This window comes from Oreochromis aureus, linkage group 5 (assembly GCF_013358895.1).
Source record: "Oreochromis aureus strain Israel breed Guangdong linkage group 5, ZZ_aureus, whole genome shotgun sequence".
NCBI classification, from domain to species: Eukaryota; Metazoa; Chordata; class Actinopteri; order Cichliformes; family Cichlidae; genus Oreochromis; species Oreochromis aureus.
This window is the reverse complement of record NC_052946.1, coordinates 36036025-36061536: the sequence shown is the minus strand read 5'-3', so window position 1 is coordinate 36061536 and position 25512 is coordinate 36036025. Positions and strand designations below refer to the sequence as shown.

Here is a 25512-nt window from a genome sequence, read left to right as displayed (position 1 = left end):
ATGCACACTAACCTGTAGACTGCTTTGATAAACATTACTGGTCCATTTTGGTTAGAAGCAGGTGCAAAACTCTGCTAATGAGAGACAGCTTTTATCTGTGGAATACACACAATCATATACAGAACTGCACACAGACACGCAAAGCTCAGCGTCCACTGTCACCTTCGACCCTTCCATCCTGACTGTCTGATCAGGAGGTGCACAGAGAGAATGTGACGGGTGGTGTGGAGCTACTGACCGTCAGTGTGCGAGTGAACTGCCACCCTATGTGCTCAGAAAACTACACCCAATCAATATGGGACTGATACATTATCTGTACTTAGGGGTCAAAGGTCAAATACCTCACTGACTGATGAGGTGCTACATCCATGTGCGCATGTGTGAGTCAGCAGGATAAGACAGGACTGTTTCAGCTCTTGATAACCTGGAGTAACCCTTGCTTCATGTCTCCAGCAGAGCTTAGAGCTTGCACAGAATAAGATCCTATTTAAGTGACTCACTACAGTCGGGGCTTTGGTTTCACTCTGAGGTGGTTCAGCAAAGAACCGTAAGATTAGTCATTTTTTAAACCTTTCTTGGAACGGCGGCGCTCACACAAAACTGCAGAAATCTCAGATCTTTATGATTCAATACAGGAACTATAAAATAATACAGTTGCACATCAAAACAAAATGATAATTCTTCACTCTACAACCGTTACAAATTAAAGATAAATAGCCAGTAAATATATGAAGTAGAGCAAATGATAAATAATATATATTTCTTTCCAGCTAGTATAAAAATAGTTGCTACACACTTTTTCCACTCTGCCATGCTCTTGCATAACATGACAGTGACTAAATATTTCACACACAATCCCTGACAGGCAGTTTTAAGGGATAATTTACAGCGTAAAGTTGCCTTTACAACTACACGATGAGTTTTTATAAAACAGTCTGTCTTCATTTGCTTTTGTCTTTACTTTCTGCTCACAGATAAAACTTGCTACAATGTATCCTCTGAGGCTGATAAAGCACAAACTTCTGCCTTAAAGAGTCTTTTGGAGTCTCATAGGTTTATTGTCTATATTAAGCCCTGGCCAAGTATCATCCACAGAATATGTGTGTGTGTGTGTGTGTGTGTGTATGAGTATTTTAAACTCAAGGGACACTTTATTAGGTCCACTTATTAGGGCTGAAGAACTGCCTCAGTGCTTCAATGCATTAGTTTAACAAGGTGCAGGAAACATTCATCAGGGATTTTGGTTGATATCGATATGACAGTATCACACAGCTGCAGCAGAATTGTCAGCTGCACATCCATGATGTGACTCCTGCTCTATCACATCTCAAAGGTGCTCTTTCAGACTGATATCTGCTGACTCTGTAGGGCATCTGAGCAGAGAACTGTCATGCTCCAGAAACCAGTTTGAGGCCAGTTTGATTTTGGCTTTGTGACTCGTTATCCTGCTGGAAGTAGAAATAAGCTGATGGGTACGCCATGGTCAGTGTGGCAGCTAAACAATGCTCAACAATGTGCCAAGGAAATATCCACCACACCATTACCCCACCACCACATACCTAAACCACTGATTCAAGACTGGATGGAATCGTGCTTTCATGTTGTTTACATCAAATTCGGATCCTGCCTTCTGAAAGTCGCTGCACAAGTTTAGTGCCCATGCAAACTGTAGCCCCAGTTCCTGTCCTTAGCTGACAGGAGTGGCACCTGGTGTAGTCTTCTGCTGCTGTAGTCCATCTGCTTGAAACTTTGATGTGCTGTGCACTTATAGATGCTCTTCTGAGTACCTCAGTCCTAGTAGATCAGCAGTTGCTGAAATACTCAGACCAACACAGCACCGTGCTTTTCTCCCCTTTTTTGCATGCCTAAAAGCATGAAGTTGCTGCCATGAGATTTCCTGATTAGATATCTAATGAGCAGTTGCACAGGCATATCTAATAAAGTGGCCAGTGAGTGTAGTTGCCTGGCATCAGTAGCCTTCAAAACATTACGGACTTGATTTACTATGAATACTCATATCGTTTCTCTCAGGCTATGCGCTGTGCAAAAACTCATCACTGAGCCACACTCTCACACTTTTCTAACATTTTTCCTCATCACTATGAACCGTGGAGTATTTTTAGTAAGTCCTGCATACATCATCCTGCTGCGGTAAATGCTCACCAGAGCACCAAATGTGTTTAAATCCATGACTGAGCATAGTCCTTAACAAGTACACTGACTAACATTTGCTAAAAAGAGCAGTCCTCAAATGTTTTGGGGGAATTACTTAGCCTTTGAAAAATGACACAATATAGGCACGACCTGTTTTTGAAAGTTTACAGAGAGCCACAGACAGGCTGTGGAGGTCACAGATTTCTGACAGACAGCTTAGGGCATTGTTGGCTTTTGGATTTGGTACTAACAGCACACACATCTCGATGCTTGTCTTCTATACTAGTTTTGGGACTTTAACATGTTTATATTGTTGCTTCACTAGTGTTCTTCCTCTTTAATACATATTTTTTGAAAAATGCTGACAACCAACATTGAAAATCAACATGCAGTGAAAAGTATAAATATCAGAAAAGTGATCGCAAGGATCACACTGTTTTCATGTTGTTAGTATTTTTTGTCTTTTAGATATTCCATATGTTTATTAATGATACTGATGATAGTTCTAATAATAATCATAATGCTCAATGCTGACATCCCTCACTGAGTCTTTCACTGAGACAAACAGCACATCCTAGTGGAAACCTACCACACGGCACTTTCTCTTCCCCACCTTTCTATTTGTGGTCCCTTCGTATTTCCAGTCATGGGGGAGGGGGTGCAGCAGCATCACAGGTGTAGGTTGCCAGGTCAGGCATTTGAGATGCAGTGCTTGTCAAACTGTTACACCCCACACGTCATAATACAGAAACGAGAAAGGATCGAAGAAAACAAGCAGGGTGCCTAAAAAAGACACAGGAGGTCTGTTTACAGCAGGTGAGGAGGATGCGAGAGGAAGGGGAGTCTGGGAGGACAGTGATCAGCTGCATGCAGATTTACAGAGGCCTCAGAAAAAAGGTCTGCCTGGAGAGAGAGAGAGAGACAGACATAGACAGAAATAGTGAATAAGAGCGACAGACACATTTGAGAGAAACGGTGAAAGCAAAGGATTGCAGAAGACAGGAGACAGCAGCCAGTGAGTCATGCCATCACTGCCAGAAGGAACATGTCTCAAGTCATTTTATACCTGGTGTCTTTACTAAGGAGTTACTTATATTTGAGAACTGCACAGTGTACTCTGGGACACGATTTAGATTTAACAGCACATAAAATTCAGCAGCTTTGCGGAAGACTTGTATTTACTCGCTTGCAAACTTTACTCCAGCTGAAAGGACTTGAAAAGTTAGAATAACGTCCCCTCATCTTCATTACATTCCTCAGAGTGTAGGAATATATAGCATATTGGACATTAAGTCTATTAAGATTAAGATTATTAATCTTAACATCAGCAGAAAATGATTGCAGTTTAAATTAAATTATGCATTCCTAAATAAGGTCAATTCACTGTCAACAGTGAAGTATTTTTAAAGGAAGGTGTGTACAGATCATGTCTGTTAGGTATTTTTGTGCAAAGTGTCTCACACTCTTAAAATAAAAACTCACCCAGGTTTCTCACATTGTTACAGCTGCCCACAAAGCACCAAAGAGCTGAAGCCAAGCAGCCTTAAAGAAATAGTGCTGATTCATAAGACCTCATGACCCGATACATCAATTCTAATCGCGTTTTACTACAGCACAGATGCACGATGAACTGAGGAAAGTGTCCGTTCGGACATTCTCGGGCATTATCTAACACGCTTCTATGCATCCTACTACCAAATCTGTCAGTGCTGATTCTAGTCTGTTGGGGCTCTTGGCGAGAAATTCACAGGGTTCTCCTACAACCAGCATTCATAACCATTTTAAATAATGACCAATTTGAATGGTTATGAATTGTTAATAGTGTATCTTCTCCATAAATAGCTTTCCCATTCTGCTTTCTTACCTGCTCAGGACTATTAGCTGGCTGAAGCCTCTGGCTGCAGACTGTAGAGTTTAGCTGGGTCCTGATTGTCACACACATCAGTTCTGGATACAGAATTCACATTCAGACACATGCTAAGACAGATAGAGCAGAATCACAGGCCGTTGCAGCATCATCCACAGCAGCAGCAGTAGCAGCAGTAGCAGGGACAGCAACAAGGGGGCAGCGACGGTGCAGAAAGAAATGGCAGTAAGAGTCAAATCAATGCTTTTACAGTCCTCATTCTAAAACAGAAGTGTGATCAGTGCGTGCAAGACAAATGTGGCAGCACAGTTTGTGATGGTATGCTTCTACCATTATTTACTGCTACTAAGTGCATTAACTTAATTAGTCACTGAAATCAAATGACAGCTAATTACAACCAATATTTCTACCCTCCAGTAAGTCAGCGACAGACACCAGCAGGTGCTTTGCAGTTATTTAAAAAGAGTGCTCAGGTCTTACCTGTTGTCATTGATATCTGTGGTGTTTCCTGTGGACAGAAAGAGTGCATAAGGAGGCAGGCAGGTGCACAGTGACAAGGTTGGTGGCGTGTGAAGTGAGGGAGGAAAAGTGGGTTTGTAACAGACACGTAAGCTCAATTAAAACAGCCTGATGTGAAAGTGAAGATAGACGGCCTTGGAACAAGCAGCTGCATAATGTGTTGTATTAGACACCAATATCTCACATTTGAATGACTAAACAGAATATTTTACAAGCACTTTACTGATCTGGCAACCCCATCAGTAAGGCAAGGATGGAAAAGCAGCACCAGCACAGGTTTAGCTGCCCAAAACTTCCTGCTTAGGGAATGATTATGGGCAGGGCCATTAGGTTATTCTCTATAGTACTAATATATCATTAAAGTTACCAGAATGAACGACGCCATGGTAACACAAATACTGACTGTCACTTATAGGTTTTGTACCTTTCACCTGCACCTGAAGAGTTTTCATTGTGTAACATCTCTACAGGACATAAACACAGGCCATTTAATGTTGCTTGAACGAATGACCGATAAACAGTGGCAAACATTGCCGTTTGACCATAAGTGCCTCGTGTTTCCCATCTAAGGTGTCCTTGCATTAAAGTACAACCTTCCCAAGGACTTTTATTACTAGAAAACCAACAACACTTTCTTGGGAAATTGGGTCTAGTTTTAATGCTGGTTCCTGGATCATTTTTATATCCTGCAGAACCTGATGAACTGAATTCAGTCCTAGCAGCGACTCTATTAACTCAACCCTCAGAGGCTGGCATTCTCCCTGAATTACTGTGACAGAGATTCATTTCACCAAACATCCACTTGGCCTTTCTGCATGACAACGTATTGACAAAACATAACAAGACACTTCAGTTGCTTCTCAGTTTTTAGCAAGCCTCTGTGGATTTATCCATTGTTATGCACAGAAGGAACTTTATTTAATTTGTGTGCAATTTGATGAGATGGATGCAATCATGGGACATCACGCTTGACTGGATTATAAGGCCTGTTCAATTTAATCCCCTAAGTAGAAAAAAATATTGTGACAGTTAATAAAAATCCTTATCCTGTCTTGTGCGATGTTGCACATGTAGACACCGTAACTGTGAAGGTTACATTTAAACATGCTATAAATAAGAAATAAGAGGCTGCTGATCTTTGAGATGTGCATTTTTTCATAACTCACTGAAATTCATGACACCAAGTACAACAATGGTAAATAGTAGTGATGAACCAGAAGAAATATGGCTTCAAAAGTCTGATTACATAATAATTACAGTAGACATTTGCCCAGTATGAAGGAAAATAAGAAGTAAATCTGAATGAATAAAAAACAGCTGAAAAAATCCGAAATTTACAGACAAAAAGAGCAAAATATTGACGTTTCTTCCACAGTATTGTTGCGGAAGAAATAATAATGTGAAACCAGACTTCAACTAAGCCCGATTAAATCCTTTAAGGGTTCAATCAGGCTTTAAGGTAGTGAAAATCAGTAGTGATCTATGATATTTAATTAAAAGCTCATATTGTAGCAGCAGACTGATTTATTGGCACAAACCCCGTTTCTGACTTTTATTGATATTCCTTGGGAATGAAAGAGGTGTGGTGTTGTTACACAACTCAACAACTGTCATCACTGGGTCAGAAGCTGAGGTGGGCGTCGCAGCCTGTCTGTCGGTTACCTGTCTCTATCTGAGTAATGACACAGCAAGCCTAATCCATCTCCTCCAGAGTCTGTCGCCGACGGGTGCAGACAAGCGCGCACACTCACACACTCCCACAGACACAAAAAGCTTTTGCCTCAAACAAAAACCCCGAGCAGCGGGAGCAGTTCACTGCACATTTTTCATTGAATTTTTACAAAAACGATCATCTGTATCCTGCTAATATCACTCTATGCAAAAGGAGAAGAAATCCCTGACTTTACTTCCCACTGGCTCAGAGTGAGAGTTAAATCTACTGACTACAACTTCATTACACAAACGCAAAAGCACAAAAAAGAAAGGTTTATGACAGCAGCAGGGCAATCACTGGTTTAACAGCCAGCAATCTGGAAGAGTATATAAAGCAACATTCAAACATAATGGTTTATATGATGGCATAATGACAATCACTTAAAAAAAAGAAAAAAAAACAGTCATAAAAATAAATCCATTTACCTCTGCTGATTGCGATTATAAAAATTCTCATTAATTTTTACAGGCTTTATCTGAACAGGGCTCACCGTTTTCTGAATCGAGCATTTCAGAAGCGTTGTCTGCTTGGCTTTCTGATTCAGCCGGAGGCCTGTAACAGCAGAAACACAAGCACGTGTCAACATTACGTGAAAGTTATCTTTAAAATCTTGAGCTATAATCAGGACTTTTCATTACATGAAACAGCTGAAGTAACTGGAAAACATGAAAACTTTATGATCTTGAAGACTTTTGACTTCTTCAAAAGCAGAGGGCAGATTATATGCAGTTGGAACGGCAACAGACAGAACTCATTTGTAGGCTTTTATACAGTGCTGTGCAAAAGTCTTAGGCCAAGTATGGTGGCAAAGCATGCACCAGTGTGTCTGTTACATGATATCACTACGAGTTATCCTGAGCAACAGGTCCACAGGCTGTCTGAAAGTCTTTCAAACAATTTTCTTTTGGAATTTGGTCTCTTTGTCTCCGATTTCAGTCAGTTTTGTTTTTCAGTGCGACAGTGATTTGAAACAAAAAAAGCATACCTGGATAATAAAAAAAATAGAGAAAAACACACAATGAACCAATAAATCAGTGATCGACTGGCCTGCCCCGAGCCTGGACAGCAACATTAATGAAGTGTGGGTCACCTTAACAGCAAAAGGAACAAAAGGCAGAAACATCCAAAGAAGGGCTTTGAATGTCCCTCAAGAAGCTTGGAAAACTATTCCTGAAGACAGCTTACAGAAATGACAAGAAAGCTGCCTAAGAGGCTTCAGGCTCTGTTAAAGAGTAACGGTGGTCATATCAAAAATTTACTTTCAAACTGTTTGCCTCATTGATAGTATTGGCATGTATCAAAATGTGAAGGATTTTCACATCACTCAAGCATCAAGTTATGCTAAAGACACGAATAAGGCATAGATTTAGAAAAGCAAAATAATTGTCAAAAGGCAAATACATGTTTGAAATGTTTAGGCAGGAGTAAGGATAAACAAATTCCTTCAAACAATCTAATTCACTGAGTTAATCCTAATGGATTAAAAGATTATAAATAAAATTGAAAATATGGACAAAGTGCCAGCTAACAGTACAAACCCAATTATTATGTAAACATAATGGATTAACCGGTGATATCAGTCACTAAATGACTCAAATGAAAGAAGTTGGGTTTTTTAGTAAGTCTGACTGGTCTGTGGGTGTAAGTCAGATAAAAAGGTTAGTAAACACTCTTGACGCAAGTTCAATCATCCAGGTAAGTGACGAAACGTTTCTCCCACTGAAAACGCTACGTCCAGATGAACAGAATCAACTTTTGGGGCTGAGTAAACACTCATATATCTTTGGATAATTTGTCAAAGACAGTTACGTGGAAAGTCCCAGACAACAATAAGAGGCATACAGGTACTGTCCCTCATTACGATCTCATATAAAACCAGAGAAAGCCAGAAAGTGTGGCTTAGTTAAAGTTACATGATACCTATTATAAATTAAAGTCAAGAAGGTGAAATATGGTAAGAACCACAGAAAGTGACTAAAATCGCCAAAACAGCTGGTTTTACTCACATATTGTTTTGAACATTGCTGTCATGTGCATCATTGTTTTGGAAGTTGAGGTGTTTGGCAGGGCTGTTCTGATTGGAGATGGACTCAGGTAGCCTGGGCTCACTCTCTGGTGTTGAGGGAGAAGTAGGAGAAGCAGATATAGGAGAGGAAGGAGCAGAAGTAGCAGCAGGAGCAGCAGGAGCAGCAGGAGCAGCAGGAGCAGGGGCTGCTTGGTTTCTGTTGTGGAAAACAGCGTTGCAGAAGGCAATGGGCTGATCGCTGAAGCCTCGGATAAAGAAGGGGTTGGTGGGAGAGCAGACTGGGTAGTGGCCAGGGCGTACAGGCTTGGCTGTAAGTGATAACAGAGAACAATGTATTGATTGATTCACTCATCCAGTAAAGTCAGACATATTTAATTTGCCCTATAGGATGACGCTTAAAGCCCAACACTGAAAATATATTAATGTAAGGCGAAATATCACAGATAGTCTCGTTTGCTTTGCTTTAATCCTCGAATGAAAATCATTATGTTGAAAGCGCTCATTTAAATCAATAGCTCATTTTCTCATCACAGCAGCACATGCATCTCTCATTTCTTTAGTGCAATTACCCTGAGTTGAAGTAGCGAGCTAGTGATCAGAATGGATTACACTGTTATTCTAATGTTTCGCGTTTCTTTCAGGAGAATATGCTTACTGCGTAAATCCTTAGAAGCCGAATGTTCCACCAACTGTTACATTCTTTCATGCAAAAACTCTCTCGACAGCTTTTTGTTTTGTTTACGTAAATTCTTTTCTCATTTCGGTGCAACGTAAACAGTCTTTCTTTTCATATCTGTGCATTCCACAGCAGTAGAATTCAGTTACATGCATGTTTGCTTCCTGAATATGAAACAAGATTGGAAAAGGAACTCAGAAAAGGGCAGCAGCTCGATCATGCAGGTTGTGAAAATGTGGTGATATGTTAAGAGGAATGTAGGAAGGAGACAACAGATGAGTAGAGCAGAGAGGGCAAAGCACACAATGGATGCTGCTTGTGGGAAAATCTCAACAGGGACATGAAAAGAATGGCTGCACAATGCTGAATGATTTTTCTCACATGCTGCATTACAAAGGAAGCGATCTGATGGGAGGGAGATGAAACGCACAACGGTGTTACATGTGCAACATCACACATGTAGTGCTGGAAAGGATATATGTACTATATCCTTCCTACAGTGCAGCCAAAGGAAGTGGCATGGGCTTTGCATGCATTTTTCCCCCTTATTTTATTGTTGAATTTGGGGCTTATACATCACATCATAAAAGAAAATTAGACTGACTTTTAGATTTACCACATTTGAGTGGATTTACCGACATGTTCTGATGAATCGGTTTATTTAAATTTGATGTTTTTCAGGTGCTGTGCTGCCCACTTACTGAGGAGACTGCATTTATGTGCACGAGAAACAGCTTTCATATGTGTCTCTAAACTGTTATGAAAGGATGCCGTGGCTGTGAATTTGCTGCAGACTAAATGATTGGATGCATTTTACAGCTACCGACAGATTAGAAAATACTGGAGTGTTAAAGCAATCGCAAAGCTTTTACAGAAATTACACATGCAGCACTGTCATGTAATTTCTAGCTGACTGCAGCTGTTTTTTTGAATCTGTGAGCAAGTTGTATACGTTACCAATGAGCGCAGCATGGGGTCGGCGGAAGGGAGCGCGGGCCCTCATCACATCTTTGATTCGCTCCACCTCCTGTTGGTAGCGATGGCGGTCCTTCATGGCTCCTTCTTTTGCCTCCTTCAGCGCACCCTCGAGCGCCTTAACTCGCTCAGCTGTAGACCGAAGACGTTTCTCCAGTTTTGGAAGCTCACAGCGCAGATCTGCATTGTCACGTACCAGCTGTAACACAAATCCGACATGTTACTGTGCAAAAAACAAGCTATAACTACAGAAAGACAGTTATACATTTTCTATGATTCAAAGCACTTTCTTACTACAGGCCTCCACTCTCACACACTCACACTCTGATGAATGCACCGGGGCAGCTCAGGGTTCAGTATCTTGCCCAAGGATACCTTTACAAGCAGACTAAAGGAGCAGGGGATCAATCCACTGGCTGCTAATTGGTAGATGACCTGTTTTACTTCCTGAACCATGGCCTCCAAAAAGAGTTGCTCATATGTTTTGCAATCTAAGAATTTTTTTTTTACTAAGAATATAGTGCAGAGTACAAAAAGTGGAGCATAGGAAGTGTGTGACCATAACTGATCTGAAATGAACCATTTCAGATCAGTTAGGGTCAAATGGGTGCAGCTGGGTGGAACAGAGAAACATCAAGTGTAACCTGAAAATTGTACCAGGAAGAGACAGCCCACACTGACACCAGTGCTGTAAAAAACACTACTTCAGTCTGAACTCCAGCTCTCCTGAACGCAGAGCCAGTCTATCAGAAATCTACAACCAGGAAAAAGTAGGAAAACTCTGTAGAAATATTTTCTCCATCTAAGCACAAATAAGTTTCTGTTTTGAATGAAAATAATGGGCCTGAACACAAACAGAAAAATGAATGAATGAATAATGTTTCAAGGTATTTTAGAGGGGACTGGCAGCTGTTCCTCTACACCTCAGATCTCAGCAGAGCCTCAAAACATCATGAGAATATGAATTAGCCTAAGCAGATCAGAAGGGAAGAATAGAATCACAATCCTCTTGAATATTGTGCAGTTTTGACGAGCAGATGCTGTAAAAAGTTGTGTGACATTAAGATAAATATAATTATGATTATCCTAAACAGGTATTAAATCCATGGGTTTAATGGATCTTTTAAACTGGGTATTTTTAAAGGAACATAGTTGGCATGCTAGATGCTGCCATGAGTGTCTGAGCTGCTGTTTGATCTTTGGATGTCCATGACACATGAGGCAATCTGTGATCTGATTTTGACTTGGTGGAAATGTGCCTGAAGAGTAATACTGAGACGAGGTGCTCTAACTTGTAGTTGTGCCATTCTTGCAGTAGCACTCCGCCCCTGCGGCACTTTCAGCAGGACAATGTGTGACCCCACACTGCCAGAGTACTGCAGGTCTTTCTGGATCAGTTGTATATATCCAGAAATTCCCCGTCCAAGCATTTAGTCTCAGTGTGACTCCTAAAAAACACAACTGGGACATGGAGGGTCGATGCCACTGCACTCAACCGGGAACAGAGAGCAGTTCCTCATAACTGATCCAGACACTTGTGCAGTCCATGCACAGACAGGTGGCTACTTGCATCATATCCAGAGGTGGCCATACCTTGCATTAAATATTCATATATTACAGCGTTGGCCTAAAAAATCCATATCTGCACTTGTTAGTTAATTTTATAATGTGCTTATATTTATAGTCATGAAGGTAAATCAACACGAGGATGTAATGATTTAAATCTGCCTGATGCTGCATGTTTCCTCTAAACGCGAAAGGTAATAAGTGAGCACCTAAATACTGACAGTCTGCTTCTGTGTGATCATGCAAACTAATCCATACCCTGCAGAGATAATGAGCACTATAGCTGAGATTTTTTCACAATGGGCAAGGTTATCTAACAGCCAAAGCATTAATGTGTTTGGGATATTCACCTGTGGCTTGTTGGCGTTAGTTTGTTTGCTTGTGAGATATTTTAGTCACGATTGCTCTGTTTTTAAAGTTAGACGGACAGACAGAGATGATTAAATCTGTGCAGTGGCAGAGAAACTTGCAGCTTTGGTGTACTGTCCACTGCCCATTTGCAAGCCTTATCACTTTACTGCTGATTTATGACCATGACTTTCGCCTTCCATTCCCACAGTATCAGCAGGTGGTGGATGGGATGGAGTCTCCCAGCAGCCACTTTAGGATTGGTTTTCTGCCTGACAAACTGATGCAGTGCAGCTTTCACCAATCTGCCAGCCTGCAGAACATTTAGCACATCCAACACTTAGTCCACGGAGGTAGTCCATTTAGGAATATTAAAAATATGAGGTGTGTGCATATGTTTATGACTTTCTGAGAGCAAGGTTGGTTTTTAGAGTTTGTGTGGAAGCCAGAGTGCGGAGAAAAGACCGAGAATGCCTGTTTGCACCTGCATGAGGAGTGTTCAAGTCTTACTGTTTTATGCAGTGAGGCGTCCTCTCCCTGGAGAGAGAGGGGGGTTAACAAATCCTGCTGCTCTGTTTTCAAGGAGACTATCATGTGAACTTGGTGTAGTGAGATGATTGATCGCGCTAGCATTTCTTTTGCCCACAGGAGAGAAATGACAAACAGTGCACACAGCTCTGTATTTTAATTTGTCTGTGTCTCTTTGTCCGCCGCACATATTCATCGCAGACATTTTTGATTTACTGCTGCAACCCTGCAGAGGGCCCCCTGGTCAGAGGAAACCTGGTCATTGGTCTTAATTTTCAAACTAGGTGTGGCCAGGTAAAATGTTTCCTGTTTCTGTCACTATACAGTGGCTTGCAAAAGTATTCGGCCCCTTGAACTTTCCCACATTTTGTCACATTACAGCCACAATCATGAATCAATTTTATTGGAATTCCAGGTGAAAGACCAATACAAAGTGGTGTACACGTGAGAAGTGGAACCAAAATCATACATGATTCCAAACATTTTTTACAAATAAATAACTGAAAAGTGGGGTGTGCGTAATTATTCAGCCCCCTTTGGTCTGAGTGCAGTCAGTTGCCCATAGACGTTGCCTGATGAGTGCTAATGACTAAATAGAGTGCACCTGTGTGTAATCTAATGTCAGTACAAATACAGCTGCTCTGTGACGGCCTCAGAGGTTGTCTAAGAGAATATTGGGAGCAACAACACCATGAAGTCCAAAGAACACACCAGACAGGTCAGGGATAAAGTTATTGAGAATTTTAAAGCAGGCTTAGGCTACAAAAGATTTCCCAAGCCTTGAACATCCCACAGAGCACTGTTCAAGCCATCATTCAGAAATGGAAGGAGTATGGCACAACTGTAAACCTACCAAGACAAGGCCGTCCACCTAAACTCACAGGCCGAACAAGGAGAAGCGCTGATCAGAAATGCAGCCAAGAGGCCCATGGTGACTCTGGACGAGCTGCAGAGATCTACAGCTCAGGTGGGGAATCTGTCCATAGGACAACTATTAGTCGTGCACTGCACAAAGTTGGCCTTTATGGAAGAGTGACAAGAAGAAAGCCATTGTTAACAGAAAACCATAAAAGTCCCGTTTGCAGTTTGCCACAAGCCATGTGGGGACACAGCAAACATGTGGAAGAAGGTGCTCTGGTCAGATGAGACCAAAATGGAACTTTTGGCCAAAATGCAAAAGCTATGTGTGGCGGAAAACTAACACTACACATCACTCTGAACACACCATCCCCACTGTCAAATATGGTGGTGGCAGCATCATGCTCTGGGGTGCTTCTCTTCAGCAGGGACAGGAAGCTGGTCAGAGTTGATGGGAAGATGGATGGGCCAAATACAGGGCAATCTTGGAAGAAAACCTCTTGGAGTCTGCAAAAGACTTGAGACTGGGGCGGAGGTTCACCTTCCAGCAGGACAACGACCCTAAACATAAAGCCAGGGCAACAATGGAATGGTTTAAAACAAAACATATCCATGTGTTAGAATGGCCCAGTCAAAGTCCAGATCTAAATCCAATCGAGAATCTGTGGCAAGATCTGAAAACTGCTGTTCACAAACACTGTCCATCTAATCTGACTGAGCTGGAGCTGTTTTGCAAAGAAGAATGGGCAAATTTCAGTCTGTAGATGTGCAAAGCTGGTAGAGACAAACCCTAAAAGACTGGCAGCTGTAATTGCAGCAAAAGGTGGTTCTACAAAGTATTGACTCAGGGGCTGAATAATTATGCACACCCCACTTTGCAGTTATTTATTTGTAAAAAATGTTTGGAATCATGTATGATTTTGGTTCCACTTCTCACGTGTACACCACTTTGTGTTGGTCTTTCACCTGGAATTCCAATAAAATTGATTCATGTTTGTGGCTGTAATGTGACAAAGTGTGGGAAACATTCAAGGGGGCCGAATACTTTTGCAAGCCACTGTATATTAAAGTTTTGTATGAGCTGTGTGCTGTTACCTGTTTGTGAACCTTCGTAAGCTGGTCCAGGTTGTTTTCAAGAAAGGAAATCTTTTGTTTCTGGGTGATGTATCCGCCTGTATCATCAGGCTCCATCTCTGCACTCTGTCGATAAAAAAGGAGATGTCTTAATGGCGCTGCACCTTTAAAATGTCACTGTAACTCTAGACATAACCACCTGTTTCTACGTGTTGAGTAAAAGGGTTTAGTTATGTCTCTTACTTTTCTAACTCGAGTTGTGAGGTCTTGAACGAAAAGCTTGCGGAGGTTGTGCAGGGTGTGGAGCTCACGAGCCTGCAGTGTGAATAAAGGAACAGAGAAAATAGTGCAGTTAAAGCAGTTAGAGAGGACTGAGTCGTTGAATCGTGACAGAATTTATTAACTTACAACAGTTTCCTCCAGGCCTTTGAGATCCTGTTTTGATTGTTCGTGTCGTTCATGGAGGAATCTATAGACAGACAGATAAATGCTCAGACACAGACACATAGAAGAGTCAAACTGAACTTCTCTTTATCCAAACGATTACCAAATTCTTGCCAGAATAATTCATGAATAGAGAACAAAGGCAGCACATAATGCCTGCCCCACTCATGGGCTGTTATCCATCTGCCATCTGATGCAATATGTTGCAAAGGTCAGTGTAGAAAGAGGCCTATTAGCCGCCAGCTGCCACCTTATTCTGAAACTCCATAATGGAGATGCAAAGAGAGTCAGATAGGAAGAAAAGGACCAAGAGAGGAGCAGGCTAAGAAAGAGTTAACAGCAGAAGAGTAAGATACTGTAAATAGAATTCAGTCAGAGCTCCCGAGCGTGAGGAAAATAAATAGACAAAAGGAAGACAAATGACAGAGAGAAATGGAAGACGCAAATCAAAAGAGGCAGCTCAGCTCGCCCCCAGGCCTCCATATGGTGAAGTGTTTGAAAGCCGGCCAGGACAGTAAAGCAGCAACTCACGTCAATTCCTCCAGCTGCCGGCTCTTGTGATGCTCTCGGCTTCTGAGACGTTCAAAGTCACTGTGCAGTTGTTCTAGCTCCAGCTGCTGCCTCTGGTTACAACTGAAAAAAGGTGAAAAGTGACTCAGTCGTGACATCTTTTATATATTATCTTTTTATATTACAAAAACACGGGGATGTAGCTATTAGCAACATCAGCGCAAACCTTAGGACTTTTGGAGGAATGGAAATAAAAAATGGAGGTTAATTTTGTTACTATTGCAGAGAGAACAGCGAGGCTAAGTCAGCTGGAGATTGAAAAGAGTGAGATGCACTGATGAGAAAAAAATGAGTGACTAAGAAAAATACATTTGTATTTTCTGATTGCTCCACAGTAGTTCTAAAATGAAAGATAAATACTTTTGCAAAATGCTTGGGGAAGATTGGGATGGGATGCTACCTGGTCATTAAGTTTTTATTGACTCCTATTGCCACAAGCTATGTGCACACCCACACCCCAACGATTGATGCCCAACAACTTTCTTTTTGTTTAATCATACTCTAGCAAACACTTCCAGTGAGTCACTGGTGATGATCATGTGCATACTTTACAAAAATCCAACATAGTATGCCTTTAAGTGTTCTTAGCTGCTTTTAACTGGTTTCCTTCTGATTTTATTTAATTAGGGTATCCTTACAAAACCTTTCTGTCACATGAGAAAAGAGCTGTCTGTCCCAGTCCCAAGCATATGGCTCCAGCTCAGTGGTGTGCACAGGAGCAAAAATGATGAAGAAGCACCATTAGTGCATGCAGTGTAAGGATTTATTTTTGCCCCTAATTCAAATCATGGCTGTACTGGCCAGACAGGCATTTTGGCAGAGCAGAGGTAAGTAGCCCAAGTGTGTAATTAGGTCACAACTAGAGCATTGAAATGCCCCATTAGAGTATGGACACAACATATTTTTCAGTGGTACTTACCAAAAAAGGGTGCACACCTGTAAACACTTGCATTTGTGTGTGATCCTTGCAATCTGCACTACCATTTAATGCATACCTACTTTTTGACATTCTCTTTAAAGGATCCGGAGGGCATCCCTGCTCCTATTTTATATGCGTTCCACCTCACCGACATCCATCCTTCCGATCTATTTTAAAGCTGCTTATCCAAATCAGGCTGTGTGAGCAGGATAAGCAGAGCAGTACCAAATGTCTGTTCAAACTGAAATTCTCTGCAGCTGCTCCTTGGGTGTTAACAGATACTCCCAGGCCAGCTGGAAAATGTACTTTGGTCCCTAGAGAGGGTCTGCCCAGTGGTCTCCTCCCAGATGGCCACGCTTGGTGTAGTACATCATCAGAACAAGGTACCTGAAGGGATAGGTTTTCATTTAGGCCAAACCAGGCCAGTGGCTCCTCGCATTGGGGTTGAAGCAGCTTGGCTCTGCAGCTTCCTGACCATGTAAACCACCCACACATTTTCATTTCAGCCAGTCTGAACACTGGGGCTTAGACCGTGTTGAAGGTTTGAGAGATACTGAAAACATGTATTCCCAGTTTGAGCGTTTACAAACCACTTATGAGGGTAAAATTGAATTTCAAATTTGAGCATGCAGCTGTGTTGCTGTGGTACGGTGAGTTGTCTCCCTTAGAAAACATTCATGGCCTATATTTTCGCAGTGCCACAGTCTCAACGACTGAAAGAAATATTTTTCTATAGCATCCTTGTGATTTTTCTGCTTGAACGATTTGATTCTTTACCTTAAAATACTTTTCTTTTCAAACTCTTGCACAAGTTACAGATTTCCAAAAACTGAGTCTTGGTTTTAAAAAGTAAAGAATTTACAGTGAAGCACTCACTCAGTTAAGTCATCGATGATCTTTTGCTTCTCATTGATCTCGTCTCGCAGGCGGCCCAGTTGTTTGCTGTGCACCTCACGGCGTGACTCCATCTGCTGCTCCAGAGCCCTCTGAGGTATTGGCGACAGAAGGGGGGAAGAGACAGATCGAGTATCGTAACACGGGAGTCAGAGGAGAACAAAGTGACTAAATAACGAGAAGAAAATTACACGCACCGGTGCACATGTGGACATGCCAAACCACACGGGCATTAAACACAAACTTACACACCCCACGGTGTCCATACACTACCACTGACAGGGCTGTGAGACTCGGCTACCGAAAGTGGAGCGTGACACACACGGGAACGCGCACACCCATGTGCTCTCGATGCTCTCACGAACACATCCACAAATACAAGCAGATAATGAAAACAACAAACAACGCCAGCTGTTTAAAAGTGTCTGGCAGCTGAAAACTGCATCTGTTTACTTTTATTCGGGAATTTGGCATCGCTGGAATTTCATCCTTCATTCCTGTCAAATCTTTTGACCTTGTAAAGATTTTTAGGAAAATATATTTTTGCCAACTCATTTTAATCAAGTCATTATGTATCTTTGTGGTTTTCAGTCACTTAATAGTTTGACGGCTGAATGTGAGGATACTCCGTGGCTTTCCTGTGGCCATGCTTCCTGTAACCATCTGATATTTGAGACTTCCTGTTTTGTTGTTTGCGGCTCATTGTTTAGGACACATGTAGACAGATTTACATGAAGACACAAGACTAAAACATCCTTAGATGTTCCTCTGATTCCTTTTTATTCGTTGTTTTGCATTCCCTCTTTTGCTTAGGCCTTAGTTGTGATTGGTCACTGGTATTTGGACTACAACCTGACCGCAAACAAAAAGCAAACAGCTTCCAGTTATAGAAATATTGCCCATTGGCTACAGATTCTTCACATTCATATGCGATATCTGCTTTTCAAACTACCATTCGATGATTGTGAATGATATAAAATGCTTCTTGGGGCCAGAATGACAAACAATCAATAATCTGTGCAGCCACTACCTAACAAACTATAGCTGTTCCTGAGGGCAGTGAGTTATCATTTTCATAGCCGCGCTTGCTATTTTCAGTCTTTATGCGAAACTAAGGCAATGAGTTGAAAGCTGCAGTGTCTGAATGATTGTACAGACATCGAATTGTCATCTTCTTACCAACACTACCAATAAAAGGGGAAGGAAGCAAATTTCTGAATATATGAAACAATTTCTTTAGTTTATTAAATCATTTCTACAGTCATTTACACACTTGAGTCCAACTACAGGCGCAGACACGTGCAGTCACAGGCAAACACACACCCTGCACACGCACACCTGCAGTCAGCTGAGAGGGTGTGAGAAAAGGTCATTACATCAAGTTGCTCTCACTGTAGTCATGGTTACCTTTATATCACAGGAGTTCTGGACAGACGTGTGATTCTCCCCCCTGGTCACTTGTGACATGCTCTCTGAAATAAGCACACACACACAGGAAGAGCGAGAGGATGGCGGTAAGAGGAGCAGATAAAAGCGGCGCACACAGATGTTGATGAGAGATGTTGATGATGGTGACCTGACTTTGACAGCACAGCAGTATCACCACTTCATGTTGACAGCGAGGGCAGCGTGATCTAAGTGATGCCTCGGGTGTGATAATATCTATCTGCAAATGACATCTATTGTGTCATGCAGATCTGATATTGACTCACTGCTGTTCCTGGTGTTGATGATGAAATTACCGAGCGCTCTACCTCAGACCAGACCGTGCGATCAACGTGACCTGCAGCGCTTTGTATTTATCTGCTTGTGTTATGGCTTGAGGACCGTCTGACTCGACTGCTGAGCAGGACTAAAATTGATTTACCTGCCCTTAATTCCACTGGTTATTTAATGCCATTCTGTGAGACTCCATGGGAAGAGTGACTGACACTGCCTTTGGCCTTATTTGGGAATTGTGTCAGTGTACTGTGGGAGTATCTACAGCTGGACCTTGCACGAGTTTCAAATGTAAAATGTGCTGGTGTTGTGAAATGTTTGGAAGCTTAAGCTTTTTTGTGTTTACACTTGTTTTCCTTTTGCTTGACAGGACCAAAAGGCCTCTGGTAGCAACTGAAACTCTATTAAAGATAGCAACCTGAAGCTACTTCCTCCCATTTCTAGCTCAGAGACGCTAAAATGCAGCGACATATTTGCTGTCTTCTCACTATTTACTTTGTCCTGACGTTATTTGGCTTGACTGAGTCAGAACACTGACATTATATTTAACTCTGGCATTTCACATCAGTAGTGGATGAATCTACATACTTTGCAGTCAGTCCCAAAATGACAGTGTCACCATGTATCACTGTAACCCCTTTAGGATATTTGTTATTGAAAAATGTGCATTTATTAGAAGAATTTTCTCTTGTATTTACTTCATTTGAGTTTATACTGAGAAAAGACCTGTTTTGCTGACAGTAAAGATTGGCTTCACTCCTGGAAACTTGTGTTTGGTTTTATTTATTGAGTGTAAATCTGTCATTTTTCTGGTCGGACCATATTGAAATTTTCTTCACCAAAGAGTCTGAATAAATACTAAAATCTTTGCTACCAGTTTGCTTTTTGCTCTCATAGGTAAAACATTTTAAACCGAGCCTAGTGCAATCTATTATAAAAAGGACTACCCACATACTACACTTGCCAAATTTAACTAATATTGACTGGCCTCAAATCCTCAACTCCACTGAGTATTTCAGCAACATGAAGCAAGACCACAATGAATAAGATCTTCTTTTCAGAATATATGTCTGTTATTTCTTATTTAGTTTATAAACCCTAAAATTAGTTACCTTCCCTGCATATTAGGCTCATTTATATCACAAAGACTCTGTTTTAGATGATATTGTATCTTAGACGTCCCAAAAGGTTGATTATGTTTGTCACTCATCCAAGTGACTTCTTCAGTGTCAGCTGACTGCAGGTTTCCCCAACTTTATAAACAGTGACAATGACTGAAACTAGCACCACTGCATGAACATTGGGCTGTGAGGTCAGTTCTTCCATCATTAATATGCAAATTTTCATGACCATTGATCAACAACCATTGATCAAATCCCATTGATCAATGGTCTTTGATCAATGGCCATGAGTACCATTCACAGAGAGTTGTGGAATGGCTGCGATCACAGCATTGTATCTTAAAAGCATTTTTTAGCTGTGAAATCACGTTACAAGCCCTCCCAGTTCACACACTTAGACTTGTGTTGTACAAACCCTAACAGCTGGTATCCTGTGGGTTCTCCCCCCACAGTCCAAAGTTATTCAAGTTAAGTTAATTGGTGATTCTAAATTGATCATGGTTGTTAGCCCTATGACAGACTATTGACCAGAAGAAACATCTTGTTTAGTTGCTCTTGTTTTAAGATCTTTTCTCTCAAAGTGAGAACGAAGCAATGCCAAAGGTTTATTTGGCTCAGTGAAGTACTTGGAATGAGTGTGTCAACACTTCTTTTAAGAGATTTCTCACTTGACTAAAGTTTAGACATTTTCTTTTTTATTTAAGAAATCTTACCAAGTATTATCTTATTATTTTACTTGATTATAGTCTGGATCTTCTCAAATTACATATTTTTTCCTTTTATTTAGCCAATTTTTGCAGTGTCTTTAGTGATACTTATCTCTGTAGATGGTGGCTGTTCACTGACCAGTTATTTTACCATTTTAGTGCAGACAAAAATACGATGCTGCTGTTTATATTGTCACTTTCATCATCATCAAAATCTGTGTTTCTCCACTGCATTAGATTATGACCAATCACCAACTCTAATATACTAAACTAAAAGGAGTAAAATGCTTACCTATTATGCTGATTTCTTACTCTGTATTGTTTTTTTATGCTTGCACACAACTGAACATGTTTAAAATAGTCGTTATTATCACCGCTGTCTTATCTTAGAGTAGGCCCTTTGGATCAACCTCTGTCTGAAATAAGGAGTTTGCCTCCTCTCCTCTTACGGCCACGCTCCCTTCAAGTTGACTTTCTTCTGACTGGCTGCCTCTAACAAATAGAAGGTTGGAACCACAGGTGGGCGGTGCTTCTGTGTTCACAGGCAACGATGTGTTCACAAAATTACCGTACTGCGGCTATCTGGTCTCTTTGACACCATCATCATGTGTAACCATCAGTTGATCCTTTGGCTCACATTTGTACAAATGCTGACCTCATTATCTGAAATCTGAGAACCTCCAACACCTCAGCGACTTTGAAATTTAAAGAAAACTGATGGAGTCACTGTATAGTGCAGCAGAAAACTGAAACGATCTTTCAAATGTGGATAGTGTCACAATTGGTTTTCCCTCTAGTGCCATGATTTTGAAAAATCCTGTTAACCACTTGAATTTTCAAAATTTCAAAATGTGCCAATTTGCCCATTATTTCCAACTAAAGAAACATTTTTTACTACAGAATTTCAACCTCTGGACACATTTCAGAGGTTTTACTTCTGATTTATAATCCAAGTCAAATTCATATCTTAAAAACTCTTTGTTTCAAGTAAAACAAAATAACTCCAATGACACGTATGTTACATGTTCGTGTTCTGTGCTCTACCCTCTCCTAGTTTAGTTCACAGTAAATGGACTGTAATGTAACACCTTTTTACACTACAAGCTGCATACGCATACATCTTTAAACCCAGATGGAGGTATCAGAGGAGACTCTTCATCTCCCCAATACTTCATCATACAAATGCAAATGTCAGCAGATGTGACTGAAACAAACAGTATTAACTGTACTACTACACACCACACCAGTGATATCTAAAAAAACAACAATCTTCTAAAGTGTACTTCTGCATGGTTGAATATGTATGATTCAACATTATGATAATTCAAAAAGGCGAATCAAGTTTATTTGAAAAATAATTGTTTGGCTAATGAGCTTTATTAAAAAAGTAATCACAAAAGAGTAAACGTACCAGTTTATATACTTGCACTGCTTCACTAGTGTGGGCTATAACAAACGTACCTTGAGCTTGGAGTTTAGCCAGCTCCTCAGTCAGAGAATCATAGCTGTCCTCCAGCTGTCTCTTCTTCAGCTCCACGTTCTGCATGTACTCTGTTAGAGAGTGAATCTTTGCCTCGTGCTGGAAGTCAGAACATCATATGCAAAAAGTTTAGTGACGGGCAAAGACCTCTACCCAAGAGGACACTTTACATCAAGGATAAAATGCACTTTTACTCTTTTTGTTCACTGAATATTTATGATCTCTTGTCATCGGGGAGTGTAGTTTAAATACCACAGTTAGCGAAATTTGAACCGTGGCTTCAGGCTACTACATGAACACAGAATATAAAACATGCAATTTTTTGAGAATTATGACCCTGTGCAGACTAAAAATTTCCAAAGCAAAAAGAAAAATCCACCCCACAAAGAGTTGGGTCATGTTAAAGCTTTCCAGCCTTTATTCTGACAGGAAAACTGGGAAAAGACATTCAGCAAATGGCTCAGGCTAGATCTGAAACCAGAGCTCTGCAATAGCTTTAAGATACATGGATCACCCGCCCAAACCAGTGAGCCTTTTGAAGTGTTAATTGATAAGATTTCAGTATCAGTATCGCCAGTATTTCTCTCTAGTACCAGATGAGCAAACATTTGTGCCCCTGTATCATTTTAGTTTAGTTTCTACAGCTCATCTAGATAGTTCAGTTCAATTCAATCGATTTGATTTGATAACCAACAACAACACATTTATCCCTCAGTTTGCAATCTTACTTGTGAAATGAGAAGGTGACATGAAGACAGTTCTCTGCCCGTTTCCTCCATCTTGCGGTGACACTCGGTTTGTAGGTTCTCCAGGTGGCGACAGCGCTTCACCATGGACTTCACCTCTGACTTTATCTTATTAATGTAGAGGCGAGCCACTGTGAACTCTTCCTCGATCACTCCGGTGATCTCCACAGGCTGGAGACGAATGAATGAGAGGAGACAAAAAAAAGAAAAAATCAGTCTAGTAGATGCTTGATCAAGATTGAGTGGGGACTGTTTAAACACAGCATGGGCGTTAAATCAGTGCAAAGGGAAGCATCTTAGAAACACTCTGGCATTTTGTATGCACAACCATTAGGTTAATGGTCTCATTTAGCAGATGTAGCAACTCAGATGCTCCGAAATGAAGTGTGGAGGAAAATGTATACACATCAATCTAAGCACTACAGATGATAGTGGATGTGCATACACGACATTCTGCATACGCGAGTGGTATACTGACTATATTGAATAATGTACAGCTGTTGATTTAAGTCACGTCTATAAACACAGAAATGTATTTTAAATGCTCATTCAGAGAATACTTTTACATGGATGCCAAACCAATCAAGTTAAAGAGAAATGCCTGAAAAATGACACAGAAAATATTCATATGCATACACATACACACACGCACACATATATATATATATATGTATTTTTTTTTTCTCAATTTAATTGTCTCTTTTTTGGCAGATCTACCAGAGCGCTTTGTCACGGCTTTATGCCCGAAGATTTATTGTCATGCTTTGCATTTCACTTTGTTGGTATTTACTGTCTCTCTTGCTTTTACTTGCTTTCTTTATTTCCTTCCAAACATCTGAGATTGTTTGGTCATCCCTCATTAATTTCTCATGTGGTTAATTACTTATGTACACCGATCAATCATAACATTCTGACTATATAGCTCATCTGTTGTATTTATACTCTGGTTTTTCTCGTTGTTAGCCATCATCAGTCCATCTGTGTTCATCTCCTGCATTTACTGCCAGCGTTTTCTCTCATGTTTCCTGCGGCTGCTTTTTGAGTAGCTTTTCTTTGGACTATGTTGTCCTCAGGCTTTGTGCTTGACTAGACTCCTGCAAGTCTGAATAAGCTCAACACTAAACCCTGCTTTTGTTTGTGCTTTCAGGTCTTCTTTTGAATTTCTCTGAATTCCTTTTCTACACTGATACTTAAATTTAGCCGTATATTTTCTTCCTTTGACATGAGAATCATCTTTCTCATTTTACCTACACCACAGTTGTCGCTTTCATCACAAAAATGCACTCTATCCACGTCTGTACCACTCACCAGCTTGATGTCCTTGTTTCCAACGATCGTGCTAAATTCACTCAGGTCCCTCATGAGACCATTAAGAATCTCAGCAATGCGTTTTCTTTGGTGGCTGCTCACTTCCTGGATACGGGACAGCTCTGCCTCTAAAGCCATGAGATGAGCCTGCGGAGGGAGGAGTGAAGCAGATAAGAGCTGTTGTGCTAAGGCGAGAAACTCCAGAAGGTACATGCAAATACGAAAAGAGACAGAAATTGTGTAGGACAGACTCCGAGAAGTGGTGATTAGATTCCCCGAATCTGCAAACACACATGGCTGCAGGAGCATAACATAGTAGCCACCAAATTATAAATCAATAAACTGCATGAAGAGGAGTGGATGGCATCTGCGCTCAATAACATCTGAGAGAGTACACGATGGAGTTTACTTTATTATTTTCCATTCTGCACAGCAAGCAGCTTCTAACCAGTGCTGGAGCGCAAATGTGCTGCAGCACAATGAAACCATCGGCCAGGTTTGACAACATAACATTAAAGACATTTCTCCTACTCAGACATGTGAGACCGAGAGTTGGGAAGTAGACTGAATGACCTATGACCCTGAACAAGAGGAAGAAGATGATGACGACAAGAAAGAACAGGTAGAAGAGGAAGGAGATGAAAAAGAAGAAGACTTTCCATAAAGGTGTTGTTCCAACAAAGAAATCTGAAAGCATACCGACTTGTTTATGGGGTTTCATTTTATAATTAGTGGCTCATCTGTCACCAGTGAAATTTTCTACTTTAGCAATTTTTCATGGCACGTTTTATGTTATTACCCCCCAGTTCATCAGTCATTTGAAAGCACCATTAGCCACCTTCTTAAATACTCCTTAATCAGCTCTTCCATCTTCATCTCTGTGATTCACTTCAAGCTCTGTTACAGTCTTCCCAGTCACTTCTCATGTCATAATGTCATTTTAAGATAAACTGAAGGTAATAATGAGCTGAAACTGATTCTTTTATAAATTAGTAAAACATGGAATGACGAATAGAGTTGGTTCATTGACGTGATGAATGGGCTTAATCACGTTGATAAAAAAGGGGTTTAAATGGCCAGATGGATGAATTATGGTGTTTAAAGTAGCCGATCAATGGCAGTGATGGTGAGCGATGGCACGGACACCTGCAGAAGAAGCGACAAGTTCCCACTAAAAACAAAGATAAAGGCAGCTGTGGGGATGACGGCCATGATGAATGTGCTTCAGTATTCCCAGAGCTTTTCCCATTTCTACTGTAACAACTGGCAAGGCCGATGTGCCTAAAAATTCAAGATTGA

At 40.9% G+C, this 25512-nt stretch overlaps 1 protein-coding gene across 1 annotated transcript in view; it reads right to left on the bottom strand.

The window, feature by feature from the left end:
* Positions 1–2347: 2347 nt before the first annotated feature.
* Positions 2348–25512, bottom strand: part of kif5ab (kinesin family member 5A, b) — a 68699-nt gene continuing 45534 nt past the window's right edge. The window contains exons 16-30 of the mRNA XM_031740459.2: positions 24214–24360; positions 22888–23076; positions 22141–22258; positions 18540–18604; positions 17115–17224; positions 15281–15382; positions 14714–14774; positions 14549–14620; positions 14327–14431; positions 9914–10130; positions 8261–8588; positions 6745–6806; positions 4502–4529; positions 4019–4131; positions 2348–3057 (exon numbers count right to left, since the gene is read on the bottom strand). Of these exons, the coding sequence (XP_031596319.2) occupies positions 4032–4131; positions 4502–4529; positions 6745–6806; positions 8261–8588; positions 9914–10130; positions 14327–14431; positions 14549–14620; positions 14714–14774; positions 15281–15382; positions 17115–17224; positions 18540–18604; positions 22141–22258; positions 22888–23076; positions 24214–24360 (1704 nt within the window). The 3' untranslated portion in view covers positions 2348–3057; positions 4019–4031. The remainder of the gene's footprint in view (positions 3058–4018; positions 4132–4501; positions 4530–6744; positions 6807–8260; positions 8589–9913; positions 10131–14326; positions 14432–14548; positions 14621–14713; positions 14775–15280; positions 15383–17114; positions 17225–18539; positions 18605–22140; positions 22259–22887; positions 23077–24213; positions 24361–25512) is intronic.